We start from the raw sequence: 26,874 nt of genomic DNA, 5'->3' as shown, positions 1-26,874 counted from the left end.
ACCCAGTGTGCTGATCCAAAGCCAGGAGCCAGGTGCTTATCCTGGTCTCCCATGGGGTGCAGGACCCAAGCACTTGGGCCATCCTCCACTGCACTCCCTGGCCATAGCAGAGAGCTGGCCTGGAAGAGGGGCAACTGGGACAGAATCCGGCACCCCGACCGGGACTAGAACCCAGTGTGCAGGCGCCGCAAGGTGGACGATTAGCCTATTGAGCGCAGCGCTGGCCTTGTTCTTTCTTCCTTATTTTTGTTCTTGGATTCGTGTGTTTGTTGTTCCATGTTTGTGGAGGTACTTGTTGATTCCTTTTCTTCCTTCCTTCCTTTCCTTCCTTCCTTCCTCCCTTCCTTCCTTCCTTCCTTCCTTCCTTCCTTTCATTTATTTTTATTTTTATTTTTTGCAGTGGTGGCTTTTAACATTGTACTATCATTCTGTAGATAAGTAGAATATCTGCTTTCAGTGAATTTCTGGAGGCTTACAGTGGGTGTGGCCAGAGAGCTCTGTTCTCCAGGGTTACTGGCGTGCCAAAGGTGGCACATCCAGGTTTGGCATGGGAAATATCTCTCTTTCTTTTTTTAATCAGAAGGGAAATTTATTCAGCTAGATCCTCTCCTCAAAGGAGACCAGTGACTGAACACTAGCCCCAGGGGGTATAATATTTGTCCGCTCTGTCCCCAGGACCACACATAGGATCTGTGCAATCCTCAGTGTAAGTTCAGATTCCCCAGCAATGTCTCTTATCAGGTAACTAGGAGCTTGTGGAGTCTCCAACTGAGACTGCTGAAATTCCCAGTCACACCGTGAGTCCTCCCACACACCCTCAGACTTTTTCACAGTCCTGGTTCAGAAGCCTCACACAGTCACAAGCCCCTAGCCCCCTATTAGTTCCCCCACCAGTCAGGAGTCTCCACTCAGCTGGTTGCTGGGCGCAGACAAGAGCAGGTGCAGCTGTTACATATGTCCAAAATGGCACCTGCTCTATTGGCTTGTTACAGGACACTGCTGTAAAGTGATCTGGGAGAACCGTGTCTGTCCTGTCTTTTCTTCTTCTTCTTCTTCTTCTTCTTTAGTTTGGCTGGTACACTTTCCCCAACGGGGCTCCAAGCCGGGTTCCCTCTAGGCTCTTCCTGTAGCTTTCTCACCAGTGGCTTGGGCTGCTGCTGTCTGTCTCACCTCACTTTCCAATGCTGGAACATAGGCTCTTAGCTGCTTCAGTCCTGAGCTATGGATGCCCACACCCTCCACGTAGGTCCACTGTGTCCCTCTAATTTCGGCAGAGTTTTCTCTGTATTTTTCTCCCTAACTCTTCCCTGAGATAGTGTGAAACTATCTTCTGGGTTAGAGCAGTGAGTGCCTTCCCCACTCTGCTATCTTGGAACTGCAGCCCAGATATTTCATTTGTATCCATGTGTTTCCTGTGTTACATAATGAGTGCTGGTCTAGGCATCATAGAACTGCTGGCTTAAGAATGTGCTGAGTGGCTTTTCATTCTTCAAATATGACTTTCCAATACTGCTAGGTATGGTGTTTTTTTTTTGTTTTTGTTTTTTTTTTTTTTTTGTTTTTTTTAGGTTTATTTATTTATTTGAAAGGCAGAGTTACAGAGAGGCAGAGAGAGAGAGATTGCTTCCATCTGCTGATTCACTCCCCAAATGGCTGAGACAGCCAGAGCTGGGCCAATCTGGAGCCAGGAGCCAGGAGCTTCTTCCAGGTCTCCCATGTGGGTGCAGGGGCCCAAGCAGTTGGGCCATCTTCTGCTTTCCCAGGCCATAGCAGAGAGCTGGATCAGAATTGGAGCAGCCAGGACTCGAACCAGCACCCATATGGGATGCCAGCACTCCAGGTGGCAGCTTTACCTGCTACGCCACAGCGCCGGCCTCCACTGTAAAAATAGGAAATAGCTGCTGTTTGCTGCATTATGACCTAGTTTTCAGAAATGGATTATCTCACCCATTTGGTCACTCTTTGAATCAAATAATTATTAAATATTTGCTGTATGCTACAGGCTGTGGTGAGATCCTGTAGGTTACAGAACTGAAGACAGCAGCTCTGGCTTTAAGGTCACAGTTAATAAGGAAGACAGAATTACAGGTTAAAATGAAACAACATTTGGATGTTGGAGAGATAAGTAAGGGAAGAGCTTGAAAGCATTGACCACTGGCAAGTAGCTTAGAACACGTTTCTTTTATTAACAGTTTTGATGAGCTCTCTTGTCTTCTAGCTTTCCAAAGGAATGAACAACTTTGTTAAATTCGTATTTTGTGTTTTTATGATACCTATGCCAGAAGATCTCAGGCTATCTGATATCAGAATCCATTTACCCTCTTAAAATTTATTGAGGGATCTAAATAGCTCTTGTATATGTAGGCTAGTTCTTTTGATATTTGCTGTATTAGAAATTAAAACAGAAGTTTAAAATTACTTATTTTATGTAAGAGCAGGGATGATATACTTGTTACATGCTAAAAATAGCATCTTTTGTGAAAAATAATTATTTTTAAAATACAAAAAGTAGAAGCCTAGTATTGATTTACATTTTTGAAAATCTAGTGCGCACCTTAATAGAAGACAGCTGCATTGGTGCATGTGCTTGCTTTGCAGTCACTCTGTAGTGTAGTGATACATTGTTTTAGTTGAAATGTATGGAGGAAATCCAGCTTCACACCAACATGTAGTTGGAAAAGGTTTGAGGAGTATTTTAGTAGCCTGTTCAGATAATTGTGAATCTTTTTCTTTCATATTTCACTAAAGCACAGTAAATGATGGTTGCTTAAAGGTTATTGCCATGTGGAACTGAAATCCTATCAGTGTTTTGTACGCTGTTACAATAAAATCTCACCTCTCTGTCTTGTACTTTATTTTTTTTTTAATGATTTATGTATTTGAAAGAAAGAGTTACAGAGAGGTAGAGAGAAAGGGAGAGGTCGTCCATCCACTTGTTGACTCCCAGATTGCCGCAACAGCTGGAGCTGGACTGATCTGGAGCCAGGAGCCAGGAACTTCCTCTGGGTCTCCCTCCTGGACGCAGGGGCCCAAGCACTTAGGCCATCCTTCGCTGCTTTCCCAAGGCCATCAGCAGAGAGCTGGACTGGAAGCATCGCAGCCAGGACTCACAATTGGAGCCCATATGTGATCCTGTCTCTGCAGGCAGAGGTATAACCTACCATGCCATAGCTCTGGCCCCGTATACTTTCAATTGTATATCCCTTATGTAGCAATTACTGATTATGGAGCCTAAGAATTGCACATGCTATGTGCAAGCCGACTAAGAACCAGGATAGCCAGTGATGTAACTGAGTCTAAAATTGAATGCCGACAGCCCAGTGGTTTCCGAGGAAGGCTTTTGATGAGCAGAGGAGCACTCTGAGATATGCGGGACAAGGCTGAGGGACTTGGGAAAATATTAACCCTCAAACCCTCAGGCACCAAGGCCTGGCTCAAGGGTCTCTGGGACTTTGAAATCGAGGATGGCTGATTGTGCACCTGCGACTGGCAGGCTGTACATTCTGGTTTTTTTTTTTGTTTGTTTGTTTGTTTGTTTTTAAAGTTACTTTTATTCGTATGAAAGGCAGAGTGGCAGAGAGTTCTTCCTGCTGCTGCTACACTCCCTCAAATGTATGCCAGTGCTGTGCTAGCTCCAAGCCAGGAGCCAAGAACTCCATCCAGTCTCCCGTGTGTGGCATGGACCCAAGTCCTGAGTCGTCATCTGCTGCCTCCCAGGGTGCAGATTAGCTGAAATGTAGATCTGTAGGGGAGATGGGCTATATCATAGGAAAAATGATATGGAATGCAGGCATCCCAAGCAGCGGCTTAACCCATTATACCACAACACCTGCCCCTTTTATTCTTTAAAAAATGGTAGCAGTGGAGGGAGGAGGGGCAAGGTGTTTGGCATTGTGTTTAAGATGCTGTTTGGGATGCCCACATCCCATATTAGAGTGCCTGAGTTTGAGTCTCAACTCCCCTCCTGATTCCAACTTCCTGCTAGTGTTTATGTATCCTGGGAGGCAGCAGGTGATGGCTCAAGTAGATGGGTCTCTGCCACCTGTGTGGGAGACCCAGATTGAGTTCCTGGCTCATATGTTTGGCATAGCTCAGCCCTAGTTGTATGGGGGCATTTTGGGAGTGAACCAGCATGTGGGAGATTTCTGTCTCTCTCCCTCTGTTCTCCTTCCCCCTGTGCTCTCTTTGTCTCTGTTTCTCTCTTCTACTCCTCCCCCCCCCCACTCCCACCCCCCGTCTCTCTCTGCCTCTCAAATAAATTAAAATAAACAAACTTGGACACAATGGTTAGTTCAGCCTGCAACTCAAACATAAGAAAATTTTTTAAAGGTAATTACAATTTTTGTATGCAGAAATGCTTTGTGCATACTTCCCATTTAATCCAACAGAGTATTACAAAGATGTGTACTCAGAGATGAAATTTAGTATATTTAGAATTTATACTGCTTTATCAAGGATATTCTTTTTTTTTTTTTTAAGATTTATTTTATGTATTTGAAAGACACAGTTACAGAGAGAGGTAGAGACAGAGAGAGAGGTCTTCCATCTACTGGTTCACTCCCCAGATGGCCACAACAGCCAGAGCTGTGCCGATCTGAAGCCAGTAGCCAGGAGCTTTCTTCGGGTCTCCCACGTGGATGCAGCGGCCCCAAGGACTTGGGCCATCCTCCACTGCTTTCCCAGGCCATGGCAGAGAGCTGGATCAGAAGAGGAGCAGCCGGGACTAGAACCAGCGCCCATATGGGATGCCAGCGCTTCAGGCCAGGGCTTTAACCTGCTGTGCCAGAGCGCCAGCCCCTATCAAGGATATTCTTAAATGAAACTTGGAAAAACATGATGATGAAGAATGTAATGACTGCTAATATACTTGGTGCCATTGCGTTGATTTGTACAAAGCTGCCAGCAGTCCACCACAGAACTTTCGCACCTTCAGTGCAAATGTCAACACTTAGTGGAAAAAATATCTTAGTAATTATTATGAAATTAGTTTTGCCACTGTGGATCCCTGAAAGGAGACTTAACAGGGTCTAAAGCCCATGTTTTGAGAGCTGTAGGGTTATGTGCATATCGTCAACTGAGTAGCATGGTGTTTTTGTGATCTTTTGCTTTTTATTTTTTTTTCCTTCTGCAGCTTGATTTTTTAAGCTTTTATTTAATGAATACAAATTTCATAGGTATAGCTTAGGAATATAGTGATTCTTCCCCCACCCCCATACCTGCCTACCCATCTCCTTCCCTTCCCACCTCCTGCTCCCTCTTCCATCCCATTTTTATTAAGATTTGTTTTTACTTTATATACAGAAGACCAACTCTATACTAAACAAAGATTTCCACAGTTTGCATCCATAGAGACACACAAGTATAAAGTACTGTTTGAAAACAAGTTTTACTGTTAATTCTCATAGTACAATTCATTAAGGAATAAGTGCACAGTGACTCCTATTGTTGGTTTAACAATTGACACTCTTATTTATGGCACTTTTATTTATGACATAGCTCTTGACATGAGCTGCCAAGGCTATGGAAGCCTTTTGAGTCCACAAAAGTATTTTGAGTCCCTGTCAGTATTTAGACAGGGCCATAAGCAAAGTGGAAGTTCTCTCCTTCCTCCAGAGAAAAGTACCTCCTTCTTGCTGGCCCCTTCTTTCCACTGGGATCTCACACACAGAGATCCTTCATGTAGGTCATTTTTTGCTGCAAAGTCTTGGCTTTCCATGCCTGAAATGCTCTCATGGTATTTTCAGCCAGATCTAAATGCCTTAAGAGTTGATTCTGAGGTCAGAGTTCTATTTAGGGTGTTTATCATTCTCTATGAGTCTGCTGTGTGGCCTGCTTCTCAAGTTGGATCATTCTCTCCTTTTTAATTCTATCTATTGTTATTAGCAGACAGTTGGTCTTATTTATGTGATCTCTTTGACACTTAATCCTATCTATATGAACAATTACACACTTAATATGATCACTTTAACACATAAGATGGCATTAGTACCACCCAGCTTAATGGGCTTTGGAGTCTCAAGTTTTTAGCTTTACCTTTAGGGGTAAGTCCATGGGAATGTGTGCTGAACTGTACAGCTCCTCCCTCTCTTATTCTCACTCTTATTTGTTACTGGAATCTATTTTCAATTGGATTTATATACATAAATTGGATTTATACCTAGTATAAGTTCTAATATCAACCAATGATATTAAGTAGAAAATAATAAAATAATAAACTGTTCCTCTACAGTCAAGACATGGGCTGTTCAAGTCATTACTTCTCATAGTGTCAGTTTCACTTCTTCAGGTTTCCTTTTAGGTGCTCTGTTAGTTGCTACAGATCAGGGAGAACATGCGGTATTTGTCCCTTTGGGACTGACTTATTTCACTAAGAATGATTTCCAGATTCCTCCATTTTGTTGCAAATGACCGGATTTTTTAAAATGCTGTGTAGTATTCCATGTAGTACATATCCCATAATTTCTTTATCCAGTCTTCCGTTGACAGGCATTTAGGTTGATTCTATGTCTTAGCTATTGTGAATTGCGTTACAATAAACATGGAGGTGCAGATAACTCTTTTATTTGCTGATGTCTTTTCCCTTGGGTAAATTCCGAGGAGATGGTTGGGTTATATTGTAGGGTTATATTCAGATTTCTGAGGAATCTCCAACCTGTCTTCCATAGTGGCTTTACCAGTTTGCATTCCTACCAACGGTAGATTAGTGTGCCTTTTCCCCACATCCTCGCCAGCATCTGTTGTTTGTTGATTTCTGTATGAAAGCCATTCATTCTAACCGGGGTGAGGTGAAACTTCATTGTGGATTTGATTTGCATTTCCCTGATGACTAGTGATCCTGAACATTTTTTCATGTGTCTATTGGCCTTTTGGATTTCCTCTTTTGGAAAATGTCTAAGTCCTTGGCCCATCTCTTAACTGGGTTGGTTGTTTTGTTGTTGTAGAGTATCTTGACCTCTTTGTAGATTCTGGTTATTTTTTATTTATTTTTTTTTAATTTTTGACAGGCAGAGTGGACAGTAGAGGGAGACAGAGAGAAAGGTCTTCCTTTTTGCCGTTGGTTCACCCTCCAATGGCCGCCGCAGTAGGCGCGCTGCAGCCGGCGCACTGCGCCGTTCCGATGGCAGGAGCCAGGTGCCTATCCTGGTCTCCCATGGGGTGCAGGGCCCAAGCATTGGGCCATCCTCCACTGCACTCCCTGGCCACTGCAGAGAGCTGGCCTGGAAGAGGGGCAACCGGGACAGGATCGGTGCCCCGACCGGGACTAGAACCCGGTGTGCCATTAATCCTTTATCAGTAGCATAGTTTGCAAATAATTTCTCCCATTCTGTTGGTTGCCTTTTCACTTTCCTGATTCTTTATGGGTGCCGGTTCAAGTCCCAGCTGCTCCACTTCCAGTCCATCTCTCTGCTATGGCCTGGGAAAGCAGTAGAAGATGACACAAGTCCTTGGGCCCCTGTATCTGCATGGGAGAAATGGAAGAAGCTCCTGGCTCTTGGTTTCTGCTCAGCTTAGTTCTGGCTGTTGAGACCATTTGGGGAGTGAACTGGCAAATGGAAGACCAACCGATCTCTCTCTCTCTCTTTTTCTCTGCCTTTACCCCTCTCTCTCTTTGTAACTCTGCTTTTTTTTTTTTTTTTTTTTTGACAGGCAGAGTGGACAGTGAGAGAGAGAGAGACAGAGAGAAAGGTCTTCCTTTGCCGTTGGTTCACCCTCTAATGGCCACCGCGGCCGGCGTACCATGCTGATCCGAAGGCAGGAGCCAGGTGCTTCTCCTGGTCTCCCATGGGGTGCAGGGCCCAAGCACTTGGGCCATCCTCCACTGCACTCCCTGGCCACAGCAGAGAGCTGGCCTGGAAGAGGGGCAACCGGGACAGGATCGGTGCCCCGACCGGGACTAGAACCCGTTGTGCCAGCGTGGCAAGGCGGAGGATTAGCCTGTTGAGCCACAGTGCCGGCCTTCTGCTTTTCAAATAAATAATAAATAAATACATAAATCGTTTAAAAAATTTATTTTGGTGTACACAATTTTTGAAATCTATGCATAGTTTTTCTTTTTTTTCTAAGTTTTTAAGCTTTTTATTCAGTGGGAGAAATACATAGGAGAGTGAGGGTCCTATCTAAAAGAGGAAGTGAAATCTGAGTTCATACTGTGTACCAGGAGCCAGCCACATGGAGGAGCATGTAGGCCGAGAAGCATGGCCACGCGCCCTGAAGGCGCAGGGCAGCACTGGCCCACAATCCATAGTATTTTCATAATACATATTTCTATGAACCTTTTGAAGACCCATGTAATTTCCTAAAAAAAAAAAACAAAAACAAAATCACAAAGGTGATACATTTCTTTGAGACTTCACATGTTTGTGAATGTCTAATTTTACACTCGCTTGAATTATAATTTTGATGAGCCTGGAACCATAGGTTGAAAATTCTGTTAGAGTATCCTTTTTCAAGTTCTTGGGACCAGTGTGTCAAAGATTTGAGTTTTTTGGATTTTGGAATATTTGAAAAGATTCTACTGGTTGATCATCCCTAATCTGAAAACCTGAAATGTCAAGTACTTTAAAATCTGAGACTTTCTTGAGCACTGACATGATACTCAAAAAGTTTGAGGTTCTGGAGCATTCTTTTAGAAAAATTTTGATAACATTGCTCCATTGTCATCTTTTCCTCCTTTTAAAAATTATAAAATGTATTATTCATATATGGAAGAGTATATAAAATTCATATAAAATTCATGTATGATTTAACAAATAATTATAAACCAAACCAGCATTTATTTGGCTCCCCATGTCAACCTGGTCCTTCCCTTGACTTTTGGTTTACTGTTCCTTTCTCTTTTCTTTCTTTGTTTTTTTAAAGATGTATTTATTTACTTGAGAGGCAATTACAGAGGGAAGGACAGACAGAGAGGTCTTCCATCCCCTGGTTCACTGCCCAAATGGCTGCAACGGCTGGAGCTGGGCTGATCTGAAGCCAGGAGCCAGGAGCTTCCTCCAGGTCTCCCACGTAGGTGCATGGGCCCAAACACCTGGGCCATCCTCCATTGTTTTCCCAGGCCATCAGCAGGTAGCTGGATCGGAAGCAGAGCACCGGGGCACAAAACCAGCACCCACGAGGGATTCCGGTGCTGCATGCGGAGGCCCAGACTACCACAGCACCATGCCAGCCCCAAACTCTTCCTTTCTATTCTTTATAGTTTTGCCACCTATGTCTTTTTTCATTAAATGGTATCGTGTATTTTTGCCTATTACAGACTACATGAAAAGGATCATTCTCCAGTGTCTGGCTCCTTTCACGAACGTATTTGTTTTATTCATCCATTTTATTGAGTAGTTGTGGTTTGCTAACTTTCATTGCTAAATAGTATGGTATTGGATGAAAATACCTGAGGTTCTCTCTCCTATCTTCATGAATGCTTGGGTTGCTTCCATTTGAGGCTTTTAGAAATAATGCTGCTACAAACAGTCTTGTAGAGGATTCTTCCCTGAAATAGTGAGTATGTTCCAAGACTTCCACTGAATGTTGGAAAACATGGATAGTACCAAACTCTGTATGTACAGTTTTTTTCTTATATGTACATGCCTCTGATCAAATTAACTTATAAACTAGGCATAGTAAGGGGATGAACAATAATATTATAGAAATATAGAATTAACAACTTACTGTAATAAAAGCTATTTAAAACTTATGAATTATTTATTTCTGAAATTTTCCATGTAGCATTTTCAGACTGGGATGGCCGTGTGTAGCTGAAGCCTTGGAAAGTGAAATTGTGCATCTTGTGGCCTTAACTATTAGGTGAGAAAATCTGGGGGAAAAGTCCAGAGTGAATTTGCCACTTCATAGGTTTGTACAAAGTATTTCAGCTTTACCAGATTCTGTTGTCTTCTTCTTGTGCTGCTTTGAGGAATCTTGGAGGCATTAGGATTCTTGATGCTTACTGTGTAGAAATGTTGCTGGTTCTCTTTGTTCCCAGTTGCTGCGATTTGAATGATGGTGTTGTGCCCTTCAAAGTCAATGTTAAAATGAATCCTCAATGCAGTAGTGTTAAGAGGTGTGGCCTTTGGAAGGCAATGAAGTCATTCGAGCTCTGTCCTCACAAACAGGATTAGCTCCTTGTAAGGAGGTTAACGTCTCCCTCTCTTCCACTATGTGAGGACATGTTGGACCCTTCCAGAGAACGCAGCAGGAAGCTGCCATCTTGGAACGGGAGACTAGGTCCGCGGCAGACACCCAATCCTGCTGCCTCCTCGATCTTGGACTTGCCAGTCTCCAGCACTGTGAAGCAGATTCTGTTGTTTACCAGTTACCTGGGCTGTGGTATTTTTATTGTAGCAACATAGATGGACAGAGATGTCAGTGTTCTGAAATTTCAGAATTATGGTGTTCTAGAATTGGTCTGTTTTCATCCTTTCTACTAGGCAGTCTTTGGGCCCTTTCAATAGGGAAATGCTTGTTCAGTTCTGGATTATTTAATTTATGGCCTCCCTTGTCTGTCTGCTTTTTCTGGGACTCTGTGTTTGGATGCTGGATGTCATGGATTGGTCCTCTTCTCTTCCATCTCAATATTTTTGCTTTGTTTTTTGAGAGGTTTCCTTATTTTTATTTTCCAGTTCTTCTGTTGTGTTTTTATATAATATACTGCCCTTGTTCTACAGGTGCAGTCTTGTCTCTTTGTATAATACTAGGTAATGGTCATTTTGGTTTTTGTATAGCCTGTTTCTTCTGAGGTATTCTTTTAAAAAATTAATATTTTTATTTATTGGAAAAGCAGAGAGGACAAATCTACCACCCACTGGTGCACTCCCCAAATGCCTGAAACAGCTGGGGTAGGGTTAGGATGAAGTCAGGATTCTGGAACTCAGCCTGGATCTCCCTTATGGGCAACAATGACCCAAGTACTTGGGTGACAACTGGCTGCCTCCCAGGGCTGAGAGGAAGCTGGAATTGAATGCAGAACCAGGCTCTCTGATATAGGATGTGGGCATCCCGAGAGGTGTCTTAACCGCTACACCAAACACCTGTCTTGCTCTCATGTGCTGTTTTCTGATTTTCGGCCTCTGTGTTTGCTCAGGGGTCTGGTGAACTTTTGTTATCTGCTCACAGTAAAGAATGGAGACCAAAAAGCTGAGGGAAGCTCTAAGCACATGGATAGTGTTCCTGACTCTGAGAGTCACTGAGATGATTTGGCTGGGGCGTTTGGGAACCCGGGGTGTCAGTGCATTTAGGACTTTTCCTTTTTCCATTGGCTAGATCCCTCAGATTCTTTGTGGCGGTGAAGGCTGGCTGCCAAAGTTTTGGGAGTAGGGGGCAATCCAGCACTCAGTGTGTTTGTGGACATGCCACTGACTTGCCACGCTTTTGCTGTGGAATCATACCCACTGTGGGAGAGCAGATCTAGAGAGTTGAAGGAAATTGGTAACTTCCGTTGATCTGTAGACTAACAAAATATCCAAGGGTCTGAGTTCAGTGAAGGGGTTAGGGCTTGGGTAACCAGACTGGTTTTTGGTGGATAAAACATGAGACTTTAGTAGTTTTTGCTTTTAAATTCCTTTGGAATTAAAGCGTGAAAGTTTGTGTCTTATTAGAATAACCTTGAATTTCCTCAAGGCTTAATTTAATGACAAGATGACACAGACTCACACATAATCAAATTTAAGAATAATCTTCCCTTACTAAACACTGAACACGCTACTTAATGTAAAGATGTATGCTGACAAAAGGAAGTTTTTGGTTTCTCTTGATCCAATCTGTATATTATTACGTGATTATTTTTAATCTAATACTTATGGACATTTCGTGTAAGGCATCTGGAACCTATCATTCCACAGTATCTGGGTTGTTTAGGGAATTACAACAGTACAGTTGTGGTTTTGGTTTAGCATGTTCTACATATGAAGGTGGTTTCTGGGACTGTAGCACACCTACCTTGTTGTATACCTCCGCACTATTCATTAAAATTCAAAGTGCTGGTCTGCTGCACTTAATTCCTTTATCAACAAAGGATTATTTGGTATCTGCTGTGTACACAGAATGGTTTTGACTCAAGGAACTTAGAATAGTTGGAGATAAAACCTGCAGAAGTGGAACAACATGATTGTAAAATGCATTTTCTTTTAAAAGATTTACTTATTTATTTGAAAGGCCGAGTTACAGAGAGGCAGAGAGAGAGAGAGAGAGATCTTCCATCCACTGGTTCATTCACCAAATGGCTGTAATGGCCAGAGCTGGGCTGATCTGAAGCCAGGAGCCAGAAGCTTCTTCTGGGTCTCCCACGAGGGTGCAGGGGCCCAAGCACTTGGGCAATCTTCCACTGCTTTCCCAGGCCATAGCAGAGAGCTGGATAGGAAATGGAGCAGCTGGGACTCAAACTGGTGCCCATTTGGGATGCTGGCACTGCAGGTGTGGGGAGGGAAGACGAGTGTAGTCTGTCTGAAGTGCTTGCAGGACATTCACACGGAAGAGCCCATATAGAACTGAAGGCCTGGTGCTCAGCCCCAGACTGGTTTGTACATTTTTCAGTAGCTTAAACAGGTCCTGGAAATAGAGGTATAGAGAAAACAGCCAATTTCTCCCAGATCCTGTCCTTGGTATGCTGCAGAAAAAAGTGCTTTACTTTTTAAATCGGCCTTTAACTTTCCAATTTAGGTGTTAAGCTCAATAATAGTTATTTTTAAAATAATAAATCTAATTGCCAAATTTTTATTACTATTATTTTATGCAGAAGAAATATTTTTAAAATGCACTTTGTCCATATATTATTAACACATATTCATTTTGAAGAATTTAATAAAATAAAAATATTACTGTAGGTGGTAAACAAGGAACCGCGAAAACCGACTTCTGTAGACCAGTAAAATACTAAGGTATTAACAGTGGCTTATCCAAAAAGAATAACTTCTTCTTCATCCCAGGGATGGAAGATTGTGAAACAATGGAAGATGTGTATATGGCTTCCGTGGAAACGGACCGGGGCGTGAAGGAGCAGTTACACCTTTATGACACCAGAGGCCTACAGGAAGGCGTGGAGCTGCCAAAACATTATTTTTCCTTTGCTGATGGCTTTGTTCTTGTATACAGCGTGAATAACTTGGAGTCCTTTCAAAGGGTGGAGCTTCTGAAGAAAGAAATCGATAAGTTCAAAGACAAAAAAGAGGTGAGTATGATGTTGAAAACACCAAATATGGCTTAGAATACAATCTGAATTATAGCATGGACTTTGGGTCGTTTAAATATTTAAAAACTACTAAATTGTATTCTTAGTATCTAAAAACATAGTTTTTTTGTTGTAGTTCAGGAAATATAGGACTGAGTTCAGTTAGGACAGGCATTTGATTTTCTGCCTTTTGCTTGTTACCAAAGTTGAATTTTAATGATTCCATATCTCAAGTAACTAAAGAGCTCATGTTGTTTGGGATCACTGTTTCCTTATTTTTTTTTATTGTCTCTGTGGTTAAATAGATTTTTAAAAATATTTATTTTATTTATTTATTTGAAAGGCAGAGTTACAGAAGGAGAGGGGAAAGAGAGACAGATCTTCCATCTGCTGGTTCACTCCCCAAATGGCCACAACAGCCAGGGCTAGGCCAGGCTGAAACCAGGAGCCAGGAGCTTTTTCTGGATCTCCCACATGGTGTTTTGGGGCCAAAGGACTTTGGACCATCTCCTGCAGCTTTCCCAGGCACATTATCAGGGAACAGGATCAGAAGTGGAGCAGTGGGGACTCAAACCAGTGCCCACATGGATGCCGGCACTGCAGGTGGTGGCATAACCCACTGTGCCACAGTACTGACCCCTAAATAGGATTTTTTTAAAAATGTTCTTTTAATTTATGTAAAAGAGAGAAACAGAGACAGATATCTCCCAACTGCTGATTTACTCCCCAAATGCCTGCAATACTGGGGCTGGGCCAAGCTGAAGCCAGAAGCCAGGAACTCAATCTAGGTCTTCCAGGTAGGTGGCAGAGACCCAACTACTTGAGCTATTATCTGTAGCCTCCCAGGATGCACAAGAAGCTGAAATCAGAAACAGAGACAGAACTTGAACCCAAGCACTATGATATGGGCATCCTGGTATCTTTTTTTTTTTTAGGATTTATTTATTTGAAAGGCAGAGAGGCAGAGTGAGAGAGAGAGAGAGAGAGAGATATCTTCCATCTGCTGGTTCACTCTCCAAATGGCTGCAATGGCCGGAGCTGGGCTGATCCAAAGCCAGGCGCCTGGACCTTCTTCCAGGTCTCCCATGTGGGTGCAGGGGCCCAAGGACTTGGGCCATTTGCTATTGCTTTCTCTGGCCACAGTAGAGAGTTGGATTGGAAATGGAGCAGTCGGGACTCAAACCGGCACCCATATGGGGTACTGGCACTGAAGGCGGCAGCTTTACCCTCTGTGCCACACACTGGCCCCTCCATTATCTTTAACACTGCACCAGTGGCCAAATGTGTATCCCTAAATAGCATTCTTATCTTCAGGCTTACAAAACAAAAAATAGTTATAAATATGGTATTCTACCAATTTACCACTTAAAACCAAGATTCATGTACTTTACTGTGGTCCCTAAAGGCTTGAATGGACTGGTCCATACCTAGCTTTTTTTTTTTTTTTTTTTTTTGAAAGAGCACACAAGAGACAGAGATTGAGATCTGTCTTCCATCAGCTGGCTCATTCCCAAATGCCTGGGGCAGCCAGAGCTGGGCCAGTCTGAAGCCAAGAGCCAGGAACTCCATCTGGGTCTCTGATGTGGGTGGCAGGGACCCAGGTACTTGGGCCATCATCTGCCTCCCAGGTACATTAGCAGGAAGCTGGAGTGGAAGTGGAGATGGGGCTTGATCCTGGCAGTCTGTTAAAGGGATACGAGTGTCCCAAGTGGTGGCTTAACTTGCTGTGCCATTTACCCAGCTCCATGCTTATCCTTTTCTTTGCGGCATTCTGCTCCTCTCTTGCTGTATCCCAGCAGCACTGGCCTCGTTCCTGTTCTTCCAGTTGGATGATTTTGCTCTTCAGTTAAGTCTTTTCTATGCTGGTTATCCTGCCTGGAACTCTCTCAGCTCTTTTCCATGGTTGACGCCTCCTCATCTAGAGAACCATATAATGCGCTGGGTAGCAGCACTGACTGGCTGATCTTAACCTAGATTTTTGTATTTTTTTTTAATGTTGAACTTTTCAGATTATTGTAGGTTGATGAGCGGCTTTAAGAATTCATAGAGCTTTTATCAAGTTCTGCGTGTCGCTGCTCTCTTGCAAAATGTGACTGGGCTATGGATGCTGATACAGTCAGGATGGGTAACCTTTCTATCATCCAAGCGCCCCTCATGTTACCCTTTCCTTTAAAAAAAAAAGATTTATTTTATTTATTTGAAAGACAGAGTTACAGAGAGAGGTCGAGACAGAGAGGTCTTCGATCCGCTGGATCCATGGAATGCTACTCAGCACCAGAGGAATTGAAGCTCCCATACACGCAGCCATTTGGATGGGTCTCCAGACTGGGTTTCATCATTTATCTGTTGAAGGACATGTGGGGTGTTGATACTTTAAATATTTGTAGTATTTTACTTACTTGCTCAAGATAAATATTCACAAGGTTCAGTCTTTAGAAGTTAAAAAAGGCAAGCTGTGGAAAGATAGGTCTCACCTGTTTCCATCCTTCCCTCAAACAGATTAATGCTGTAGTTATTTTCTGGGATATCCTCTAGATTCCTCTCTCTGTCCAAAAGTTGAAAGAATTGTTAAGTGAACACTCACAGTTGATAATTAAACTTTGGCTTTGGAGCTGGCATTGTGGTATAGCAGGTAAAGCTGCCGCTTGCAACACTGATATCCGTATGGGTACCAGTTTGAGTCCCGACTGCAGCACTTCTGATCCAGCTCCCTGTGGAGAATGGGCCGAGTGCTTGGGCCCCTGCCACCCACATGAGAAACTCCAGAAAAAGCTCCTGGCTTTGGCCTGGACCCACTCTAGCTGTTGCAGCCATGTGGGCAGTGAACCAGAAGATGGAAGACTTCTCTCTCTCTCTCTTCCCCTCTCCACCCCTCCCTCCCTCCCTCTCCCTCTCCCTCTCCCTCCCCTCCCCTCCCCCCGTCTCTCCGTCCCTCTCTCTCTCTTTGCTTATTATTTGAAAGAGTTACAAATGAAAAAAACCACCTTGGGCTTCGTTCTTCACTTCTCTGCCTCCGTTTTCTTATCTGTAAATGAGGACCATAGTGTCTTTCTCAGGTGGTTGTGATGGGCCATGTTAGGGCCAGTGCAGTGGGTTGAGCTGCCACCTGCAATGCAATATGGGCACTGGTTTGAGTCCCAGCTGCTCCACTTCCAATCCAGCTCCCTGTTAATGTGCCTGGGAAAGTAGTGGAAGATGGCCCGAGTGTGGAAGCCTCTGCTCCCACGTGGGAGAACCAGGTGGAGCGCCTGGCTTTGGCATGCCTCAGTTGTGGCTGTTGCGGCCATCTGCAGAGTGAACCAGCAGATGGAATATCTGAATTCCCCTCTCTATATAACCCTGCCTTTCAAGTAAATACATCTTTTTTTTAAAAAAAAAAAAAGCACATTAGTTCAGCAAATGCTTATTAACCAACTGCTGTGTGCCAGGCATTGTTCTAAGGGCAAGGAAAGCTATTGAGAATGACATAAGAGTGTCTGTTCCCAAAAAGCATCTACTTGGGCAGAGGCAGAGGGAAGGACAATAAGTAAATACACATTATGAAGAGTGACATTGTGTGGAAAAGTAGAGCCGTGCGTGAAGTGAGGGGACTGTTTTCTGCAGGGTGATCTGGAAGCCTTCCCTGATCGGGTGACTTAGCAGAGATTTGAAGGAAGTGAGGAGGGACGGGGCTAAGCTGTGTCTGGAGTTAGCACGTTCCAGGTGGACGGTAGAGCTGGCGAGAGGGAGGGTGAGGCCCCTGTTTGCTGTCCTGTTCAGCACAGAGCAGGGAGGCCAGAGGTGGCTAGGAGGCTGTTGGAGATGAGGATCACCCTCTGGCTTTCATGTTCAGTGAGGGTAGAAGCCTCAGAGCACAGGCATGACGTGATACGGCTTAAGTTGCACTTGTTTATTTTGAGGTTATTATTATTATTTTTTTTTTGGACAGGCAGAGTGGACAGTGAGAGAGAGAGAGACAGAGAGGAAGGTCTTCCTTTGCCATTGGTTTACCCTCCAATGGCCACCGTGGCTGGCGCACCATGCTGATCCGAAGGCAGAAGCCAGGTGCTTCTCCTGGTCTCCCATGGGGTGCAGGGCCCAAGCACTTGGGCCATCCTCCACTGCACTCCCTGGCCACAGCAGAGAGCTGGCCTGGAAGAGGGGCAACCGGGACAGAATCCGGCACCCCGACCGGGACTAGAACCCGGTGTGCCAGCACCGCAAGGCAGAGGATTAGCCTGTTGAGCCGCGGCACCGGCGCTATTTTGAGGTTATCTTAAAAAATGAATAGGGTTATGGTTCAAAAGTGAAAATGAGGGTCAAGAGTTGTGTCACAATGGGCTGGGCTGCCACCTGGAATGCCCTCAAGCCATGTTGAAGTGCCTGGATTAAGTCCCACCTCTGCTTCCAATCCAGCTTCGTGCTGGTGTGCCTGGGAGGCAGCAGATGATGACCCTTGGGTTCTTGCTGCGCATGTGGGAAACCTGGATGGAGTTCCTGTCTTCTGGTTTTGGCCTGGCCCAGCCCTGTCTGTTGGGGGCATTTGGGGAATAAACTAGTGGATGAAATATATTTGTCTATCTCTCTGCCTCTCTATGTCACTCTACCTTTCAAAAAATAAAACTTTAGGGGCCAGCGGTGTGGTGCAGTGGGTTAAAGCCCCAGCCTATAGCGCCGGCATCCCATATGGGTGCTGGTTCGAGTCCTGGCTGCCCCTCTTCTGATCCAGCTCTCTGCTGTGGCCTGGGAAAGCAGTGGAAGATGGCCCAAGTCCTTGGGCCCCTGCACCCGCATGGGAGACCTGGAAGAAGCTTCTGGCTCCTGACTTTGGATTAGCTCAGCTCTGGCCATTGTGGTCATTTGGGGAGTGAACCAGAAGAATGGAAGACCTCTCTCTAGCTCTACCTCTTTCTGTAACTCTCCTTCAAATAAATAATTCGTAAAATAAATAAATAAATAAATAAAACTTTAAAAAGAGATGAAAACGATACATAAGAAGGACCATAGTCAAGTCTGGATCCCCCTGTTGCCTTCAACCCTCAACCACAAAGACCTTCTATCTCAAGCTTGCCCTTTTTTTTTTTTTAAATTTATTTAAAAGGCAGAGTTACAGGGAGAAAGGGATAGAGATCTTCCATCTGCTGGTTCACTTTCCAAATGGCTATAGTAACCAGTGCTGGGCCAATCTGAAGCCAGGAGCTTCTTCTGAGTCTACCATGTGAGTGCAGGAACCCAAGGACTTGGGCCATCTTCTGCTGCTTTCCCAGGCACATTAGCAAGGAGATAGATCGGAAGTAGAATAACTAGGACACAAACTAGCACCCATATGGGATGATGGCATCGCAGGTGGTAGGTAGCTCAACCCACTATACCACGATGCCAATTCCATTCAGGTGTGCATATTTTAAATAATGTTTTAACCCTTTGCTAGTTTTGGGAGCATCATTCTGAAGTTTAAGAATACAAATAGGACTATATATTACTAAAAGTTTATATCTTTCTTATAAGATAGCATACTGTCCTCCACCTCCTGTTTTTCATCTAACATATCTTAGAGTTCTTTCCATATTAGTTCTCATATTCCTTTTTTTAAAAACTGATACAATATTCACTGTATGGATGCAGATGTATCATACTTAGCCAGCTGCAGATTGATGGACACTAAAGTTACTTATTTCCAGTCACTGTTATTATGAACTTTGTTATAATGAGTAATCTTTGATATTTTTTATTTTAAAGGTTTTATTTATTTATTTGAAAGGCATAATGACAGAGATCTTCCATCTGCTGGTTCACTCCCCAAATGGCCAAGGCTGGGCCAAGCCTAACCCAGGAGCCAGGAACTCTATCTGGGCCTCCCATGTGGGTAGCAGGGGCCTAGGCACTTGAGCTATCTTTGCTGCCTTCTCAGGACCATTAGCGGGAACCTGGATTAGAAGCAGATAACCAGTTGTTGAACTGGCACGCCTATATAGAATGCTGGCATCACAGGCAGCGATTTAACCCACTGTACCACAAGGCCAGTCCCTATAACAAATAATTTTATTTTTGCTATTTTGTATGTTTTAGAGTATTATTGTAAAATAGATCCTCAGAAATGGGGTTCTTTTTTTTCTGTGAACTTTTTTTTTGTTGTTGTTTAAGGAACACAGCTTCATTAATTTAATATATACAAATTTAGGAGCACGGTGGTTCTTCCCCCTCTGCCTCCCTCCCACCCATACCCCCACCTTTTTTCCACCTCCCTCTTCCTTTCCCATTCTTATTTTTTACCAAAATCAGTTTTCAGTTAATTTTATACACTCATAAAATTAACCCTACACTAAGTAGAGTTCACTGAATAGTATGAATAAAAAAGAAAAAAACAAGAAAAACATTGTTCATCAACAGTCAAGGCAAGGGCAGTTCATCATGTGTCAATTTTGCTCCTATAGATTATATTTTAAGTACTCTATTACTTACCACAGATCAGAGAGGCCATATGGTGTTTGTCTTTTTGTGACTGGCTTATTTCACTAAGTATAATGGTTTCCAGTTGCATCCATTTTGTTACAAATGACAAGATTTCATTTTTAACTGCTGTGTAGTATTCCATAGTGTATATATGTGTAATATTCCATAGTGTATATATACCATAATGTCTTTATCCAGTCTTCAGGTGACAGATATCTCTGTTGATTCCATATCTTAGCTATTGTAAATTGAACTGAAATGGACCTGGGGATACAGATCACTCTTTCATATGCTGATTTCATTTCCTTTGGATAAATTCCCAGCAGTGGATGGCTGGGTCATATGGTAGGTCTATATTTCAGCTTCCTGAGGTATTTCCAAACTGTCTTTCACAGTTGCTGAACCAATTTACATTCCCACCAACATTGGATTAGGGTACCCCTTTCCCCATATCCTTGCCAGCATTTGTTGTTTGTTGATTTCTGTATGAGTGCCCTTCTAATAGGGGTGAGGTGAAACCTCATTGTGGTTTTGATTTGCATTTCTCTGATGGCTACCAGTTCTGAGCATTGTTTCATGTGTCTATTAGCCATTTGAATTTCCTCTCTTGAAAATATCTGTTCACATCCTTTACCCATTTCTTGACTAGGTTGTTTCATTTTGTTGAGTTTCTTGAGTTCTTTATAGATTCTGGAAGTTAACCCTTTGTCAACTGCATAGTTTACAAATATTTTCTCCCATTCTGTTGGTTGTGTCTTCACTTTGCTGAGTGTTCTTTTACAGTGCAGAAGCTTCTGTTTGATGTACTCCCACTTATTAATTTTGACTTTGATTGCCTGTGCTTCTGGGATCTCTTCCAAGAAGTCTTTCCTTATGCCAATGTCTTATAGGGTTCCCCCAATGTTCTTTAGAAATTTGATGGTATCAAATTATAGATTTAGGTCTTTGATCCATTTTGAGTGGATTTTTATGTAAGGTGTAAGGTAGGGGTCTTGTTTCATACTTCTGCATGCGGAGATCCAGTTTTCCCAGCACCGTTTGCTACAGACTGTGACTCCACGGGTTGTTTTTTGCTCATTTGTCAAAGATAAGTTGGTTTTAGATGTGTGGATTAATTTCTGGAGTTTCTATTCTGCTCCATTGGTCTACATGTCTGTTTCTGTGCCAGTACCAGGCTGCTTTGATTATAACTGCCCTATAGTAGGCTTTGAGGTGTGGTATTATGATGCCTCCAGCTTTGTTTTTATTGTTTAAGATTGCTTTAGCTATTCAGGGTCTCTTATGTTTCCATATGAATTTTAGCATAATTTTTTCTAGATCTGAAAAGAATGTTGTTGATATTTTGATTGGTATCACGTTGAATCTATAAATTGCTTTCGATAGTATGGACATTTTGATAATGTTGATTCTTCCAATTCATGATCATGGAAGATTTTTACACTTTTTTATGTCTTCTATTTCTTTAATATTTTGTAATTTTTATCATAGAGATCTTTGACATCCTTGGTTAAATTTATTCCAAGGTATTTAAATGTTTTGTAGCTATTGTGAGTGGGCTTGATCTTAGAAGTTCTTCCTTAGTCCTGGCGTTTTCTGTGTATACAAAGGCTTTTGATTTTTGTGTATTGATTTTATATCCTGCTGCTTTACCAAACTTTTATGAGTTTCAATAGTCTCTTAGTGGAATCTTTTGGGTTCCCTATCTATAGTATCATGTCATCTGCAAATAGGGATAGTTTGACTGCCTCCTTCTCAATTTGTATCCCTTTGATTTCTTTTTCTTGCCTGATGGCTCTGGCTAAAACTTCCAGGACCATATTGAATATCAGTGGTGAGAGTGGGCATCCTTGTCTGGTTCTGGATCTTAATGAGAATGCCTTCAATGTTTCCTCACTCAGTAGGGTGCTGGCTGTGGGTTTGTTATAAATTGCCTTGATTGTGTTGAGGAATGTTCCTTCTGTACTCAGTTTGCTTGTTTTCTCACAAAAGGGTATTGAATTTTATCAGATGCTTTCTCTGCATCTATTGAGATAATCATATGGTTTTTGTTCTTCGGTTTGTTAATGTGGTATATCACATTTATTGTTTTTTGGTTTTTGAGCCATCCCTGTATACCAAGGATAAATCCCACTTGGTCTGGGTGGATGATCTTTCTGATGTGTTGTTGGATTCTATTGGCTAGTATTTTGTTGAAGATTTTTGCATATATATTCATCAGGGAAATTGGTCTGTAGTTCTCTGTCCTGTTTTTTTTTCTGGCTTAGGAATTAAGTTGTTGGTTTCGAGCTTCAATCCATTGTGGTCAGAGAAAGTGCATGGTATGATTTTGAATTTTTTTTTTAAATTTTCTTAGACTTGCTTTATGGCCAAATATATGTCCTACCCTAGAGAAAGTTCCATGCACTGGTGAGAACAATGTGTATTCTGCAACTGTAGGGTGAAAAGTTCTGTAGATATATGTTAGGTCCATTGGTCCATAGTTTCAATTAGCTCTGTTTGTTGGTTTTCTATGTAGTTCATCTGTGCATTGATGAAAGTTGGGGTGCTGAAGTCCCCATTACTATTGTATTAGAATCTCTGACTCCCTTTAGATCCATTAACATTTGTTTAATAGCCAGATGGTCATTGGGTCCATATACATTTATCAAGTCACATCTTCCTGTTGAATGATCCTTTAATCATTACATAGTGTGCTTCTCTGTCTCTTTTAAGTTTTTGTGTTAAAGTCTATTTTGTCTGATATTAGGATGGCTACACTTGCCCTTTTTTTCTTTCCATTAGCATGGAATATCTTTTTCTATCCTTTCACTTTCAGTCTACATGTATCTTTGTTGGTGAGGTGTGTTTCTTGTAGGCAGCAAATAGATGGGTCTTTGTTTTTAATCCATTTGGCCAGTCTTAACTGGAGAGTTGCGCCATTTATATTCAAGGTGTCTCTTGATAAATAACTAGTTGGCCCTACCATTTTTCCATGAATATTCCTATCATTTACTGTGGATTTCTTTTGTAGTCTTACTGGGAGTTTTTTTTTGTCTTCACTTTCTTTCATGATGATGGCTTTCCTTTTGTGTTTCTGTGTGTAGTACATCCTTTAGCATCTTTTGCAAGGCTGGACCAGTGGTGACAATTTCAATTTCTGTTTGTTATGGAAGGTCTTTATTTCACCTTCATTCATAAATGAGAGCTTTGCTGGGTACAGTATTCTGGATTGACAGTTTTTTTCCTCTTAAGACTTGGACTATATCTTGCCTTTCTCTCCTAGCCAGTAGGGTTTCTGATGAGAAGTCATCTGTGAGTCTAATTGAAGATCCTCTGAAAGTGATGTGGTATTTCTCTTGTGAACATTTTAGGATCTTTTCTTTATACTTTACTGTGGAAAGTTTGACTACAGTGTGTTGTGGTAAAGATCTTTTCTGGTCATGTCTGTTAGGAGTTCTATGTGCTTTCTGTACTTGGACATTCTTTTCTTTTTCCTAATTAGGGACGTTTTCTGTAATTATTTCACTAAATAGGTCTTCCAGTGCTTTCTCTCTTTCCACACCTTCAGGCACTCCTAAGACTCATATGTTAGGTCATTTGATAGTTTCCCATAGATCTCCAACACTGTTTTTAAGTTTTCTAATTTCTTCTTTTTTTTGATCTGACTAAAATTTCTAGATATTTGTCTTCTAGCTCGGATATTCTTTCTTCTGCTTACTCTGTTGTTAAGGCTTTCCACTGCATTTTTTATTTGATCTATTGAATTCTTTATTTCTAATATTTCATTTTGATTTCTCTCAAATTTTAATTTCATGGGAAAATTTTTCATTCATGTCATATATGGTTTTCTTTGTGGATTTGCTTCTGATTGCTTCAGAGTAGTCCTTATGATTAGATTTTTGAATTCCATTTCTGGTATTTCCTCAATCTCTTCATGTTTACATTCTAATATTGAAATGTTATACCTTTTGGGGGGATCATAGTGTCTTCCTTATTCTTGTGTCTTGAATTTTTGCATGCATTTTTAGGCATTTGTAGAATATTGGTTTTTGGGTCTTCCATGGCCCCGATGGCTTTCATCTTTGAGCTATGCCTCTGTGGCTTAGTAGAATGTCTGTGAATACCAAGAGGTGTGTAGTGGGTGCTGCCAGGGAGCTCTGGTCAGTGCTGCAGGATAAGTATCCAGGATAACACCCAAGTTGGGCCTGGTAGCTCTCCTCTGGCTAACTGGATGGAGAGGAATGGTGCCTTCTGTTGGTGTGCCCGCCCCTTCTCCAAGCTGAGCAATGCCAGGGTGTTAGCACCCAGTGTGTTCAACACTCATCCGCACTGCCATATGAACCGCACATGTGATCTGTGCAGTCCTTTCTGTGAGCACGATTCCTGCTGCTGTGAGCTGCTCTGGGCAACCAAGGAGCTCTGAGGGTGTGCAGCAGCCCTCGTGAGTGCCCAGAACCCGGCTACACCTGTCTCCTCTCACACAGTCGCAGTGTTTTCTCATTCTCACCTCTCAGGGCTCTTACGGTCAAGGAGTGCAGGTGGGGCCACTCCACCCTGCTAGCCCGTTCTGTCCGCAGGGAGATTGAGGTGTTCACAGTCACTGTCCCTGTGTGTTCCAGCCCACTGGATCAAGTCTGGTCCTCCTGACCAGATTCAAAGTCCATGGGGAACAAGGGTTTTCCTCTCTGGTAAGATCTCTCAATCACAGGCGTGCACAGTGCCCACCAGCTGCAGCACCGCTCGCTTCACAGTTGCGCTGGGTGCATAGGAGAGTCCCCGCAGGCGGCACTTCCCTTCCCTAGGGATGGCTCCCCCTCCCTACCCATTGCCTGGCAGGTGCAGCTGTCGTGGTGTTGAACTGTTGTGGTTGCCCCTGCTGACGGGGTGGAGGGTGACCCCAATAGCTTCTGGGACACACACAAGAGCTGCAGCAGCTTCTATCTGCTTATGTCCAAACATGGCGCCAGCCCTCTCACCGCTGGCTGCAGGTTGCCGTTGTAGGGGGGAGAAGGAGAGAGAGAGAGAGGGAGGGAGATGCATGGCTTCGCCTCACCCCCGCCCCTGGGTGAGCAGTCGCCCGCTGCCCTGAGGGATCCAGGCTGGCCTCAAGCTCCGTGCAGTTCACTGAGCTCTCCCTGCAGCTGTATCAGCAGCGGCAGGGCCTGTGCTGTCCGATCTCACCTGGTTGCCGGGGCGGGTGCTTTTTTCCGGATCCGAGCTGCTGGCTCCTTTGCTGTCTCGTTGCTCCTTGCTGTGTGTCTGCACCTTCCACACAGGTCTGGGCCATTTCTACTGCTCTCAGTTTCCCCTGCAGCTTCACCCTGGGAGTGCACTTCCTCCACTTTTTTATATTAATTGCACCCAGCCGAAATCAGACCGCCCTGTCACTATATTCTGCCATCTTGGAACCCCCAGACATGGGGTTCTTAAGTCGAAGAGTAAAATATTGCCAAATCGCCTTTCATAGGAATGGTAGGAAAATACATGTTTCTCTTTTGACAATAATAATAATGTTGGATTAAACGTTTGGATTTTTCAAATTTGCTAGGTGAAAACGGTATTTTAGTAATTTCATTTTCTTAATGACTTTGGACATCTTTTGACTTGTTTTGAAACGACTTTGGTCACTGTGTTACAGTAGATATTTGGGACACAAGGTGAGATGCAAGGAGTTTAACATTTTCAGGTTGGAGCATTGAGGAGAAACCAGCAAAGGAGTCTAAAAAGTTGCCCATGAAGCAGGAGGAAAACCAAGAGATGAGGGCGTCAGAGGGTGAGTGAAGCCCGCACTGTAGGAAGCAGGGGGTGTGCCGTATGGTGCGCCTGCCTCGCATGGCACTGGCCGCCGGTCGGCACTGCCAGGCCCTTTGCACATTGCCCTTCCTGCCTCCTACCCAGAGGACAGCCACTGGCCACACTTTACAAATCCCAGGGGCGTTGTGACTTCAAGGCAGGAACCCAGGCTGCTCTGTCTTCGAGGTAAGCAAACCCGAACAGTGCCTTCCTCCCTCCTCGGGGCCGGCTCAGCCATTCTTTTCTCACAGTTGGTGAGACTGGTCCGGCCTGGCTGTCTTGATCTGTTTGTGCACCACGGAAGCAGAGTGTGTGAGGTCAGTCCGCACTACAGACCCAGCTCTTCTAGATTAAAGGGGATAAAACAGGAAGCAGGAGGCCCGGTTCTCTTGGGCCAGTAGCCCCAGGTTCATTCTCCTGTGCTGTTGATGTCCAGGCTCTATGAGGCAGATCCCCCACCCCACCTTGGGGAGGGGCATTGTCAGTCAAGTTGGAGAGGTCCTCCATCACCCCTTTCTCTGGTGGGACATGTGTGGTGGGAAGATGGAACACTCACCCACGGTCCTTGCAGTCGTCCTGTTTCTAGCCTCCTCTCATGCCCGTAAGCACGACGCCGTGTGTCTGTGCCAGCGCGGCACTTTGGCACTTACAGTTGAGCTCCATCTTCACAGAAGCCGTACTGGGGTAGGGGGTGTCCTCCCTGTTTGCAGAGATGGAAACTTAGGCTTATGTAAGTTACAGATCACAAAGGTAGCGGGAAAGTAGTGGCCCTCTAGCACGTCGGAGTTAAAACCAGGATTTGAAACCACTTCGGGTATCTTTAACTTCTTTTTATCCACAGCCAATTCTGCAACCAAATCCTATCCATTTTGTCTTCACAGAACTTTTTTGTTTTCCAAGTTTTTTTTTTTTTTATTTTTTTATTTTTTATTTTATTTTAAAGGCAGAGTGAGGAAGAGACAGAGATCTTCTATCTGCTGGCTCACTCCCCAAATGGCCACTGGACCAGGCCAAAGCCAGGAGCTTGGAGCTTCATCTGGCTCTCTCATAGATCCAGGGACCTAAGTGCTTGGGCCATCCTCTGCTGCTTTCCCAGGCCATTAGCAGGGAGCTGGATCAGAAGTGGAGCAGCCAGGACTCCAGCTGGCTCCCACATAGGGTGCTGGCGTCTCTGGTAGTAGCTTCACCCACTGCGCCACAATGCCAACCTCATTTCATGAACTCCTGGGCCGGTTTCCTTTCTGTTGTTACTGTCGCCATCCTAACTTGCCTGGTTTATTGTAAATATCTTCATATGGCTGCTACCTTTCCTAATCCAGTCTGTTTACTACTGCCAGGTAATCTTCCTAAACTGCACATCTGGGAAACACGTGTGGTTATGACACAATTTCCAAAGGAAGGCTAAGTCGATAAGGTGTGAGGATGGTGAAGAAAGCTTATGTAGGGGACTTCAGAGGTGTAAAGGAGCTGCTCAGCCCACCTATTATTCTGCCTGGATTGCAGTTTAAGACAAA

General features: G+C 43.5%; 1 protein-coding gene across 3 annotated transcripts in view; it reads left to right on the top strand.

The window, feature by feature from the left end:
* The window catches only part of NKIRAS1 (NFKB inhibitor interacting Ras like 1), a 48,524-nt gene that overhangs the window by 16,212 nt on the left and 5,438 nt on the right, over positions 1 to 26,874 (top strand). For 2 of the 3 annotated variants that reach the window (XM_062215271.1, XM_062215252.1), the window contains exon 3: positions 12,915 to 13,156. In XM_062215271.1, coding sequence (XP_062071255.1) covers positions 12,915 to 13,156 — 242 coding nt within the window. Of the gene's footprint in view, positions 1 to 12,892; positions 13,157 to 26,874 lie in introns of all 3 variants that reach the window. The other variant, XM_062215261.1, reaches the window with a different exon arrangement.

The sequence above is a fragment of the Lepus europaeus genome, chromosome 2, assembly GCF_033115175.1.
Source record: "Lepus europaeus isolate LE1 chromosome 2, mLepTim1.pri, whole genome shotgun sequence".
NCBI lineage: Eukaryota > Metazoa > Chordata > Mammalia > Lagomorpha > Leporidae > Lepus > Lepus europaeus.
The sequence above is the reverse complement of the archived record's forward strand: the minus strand, read 5'-3'. Positions and strand labels throughout refer to the sequence as shown.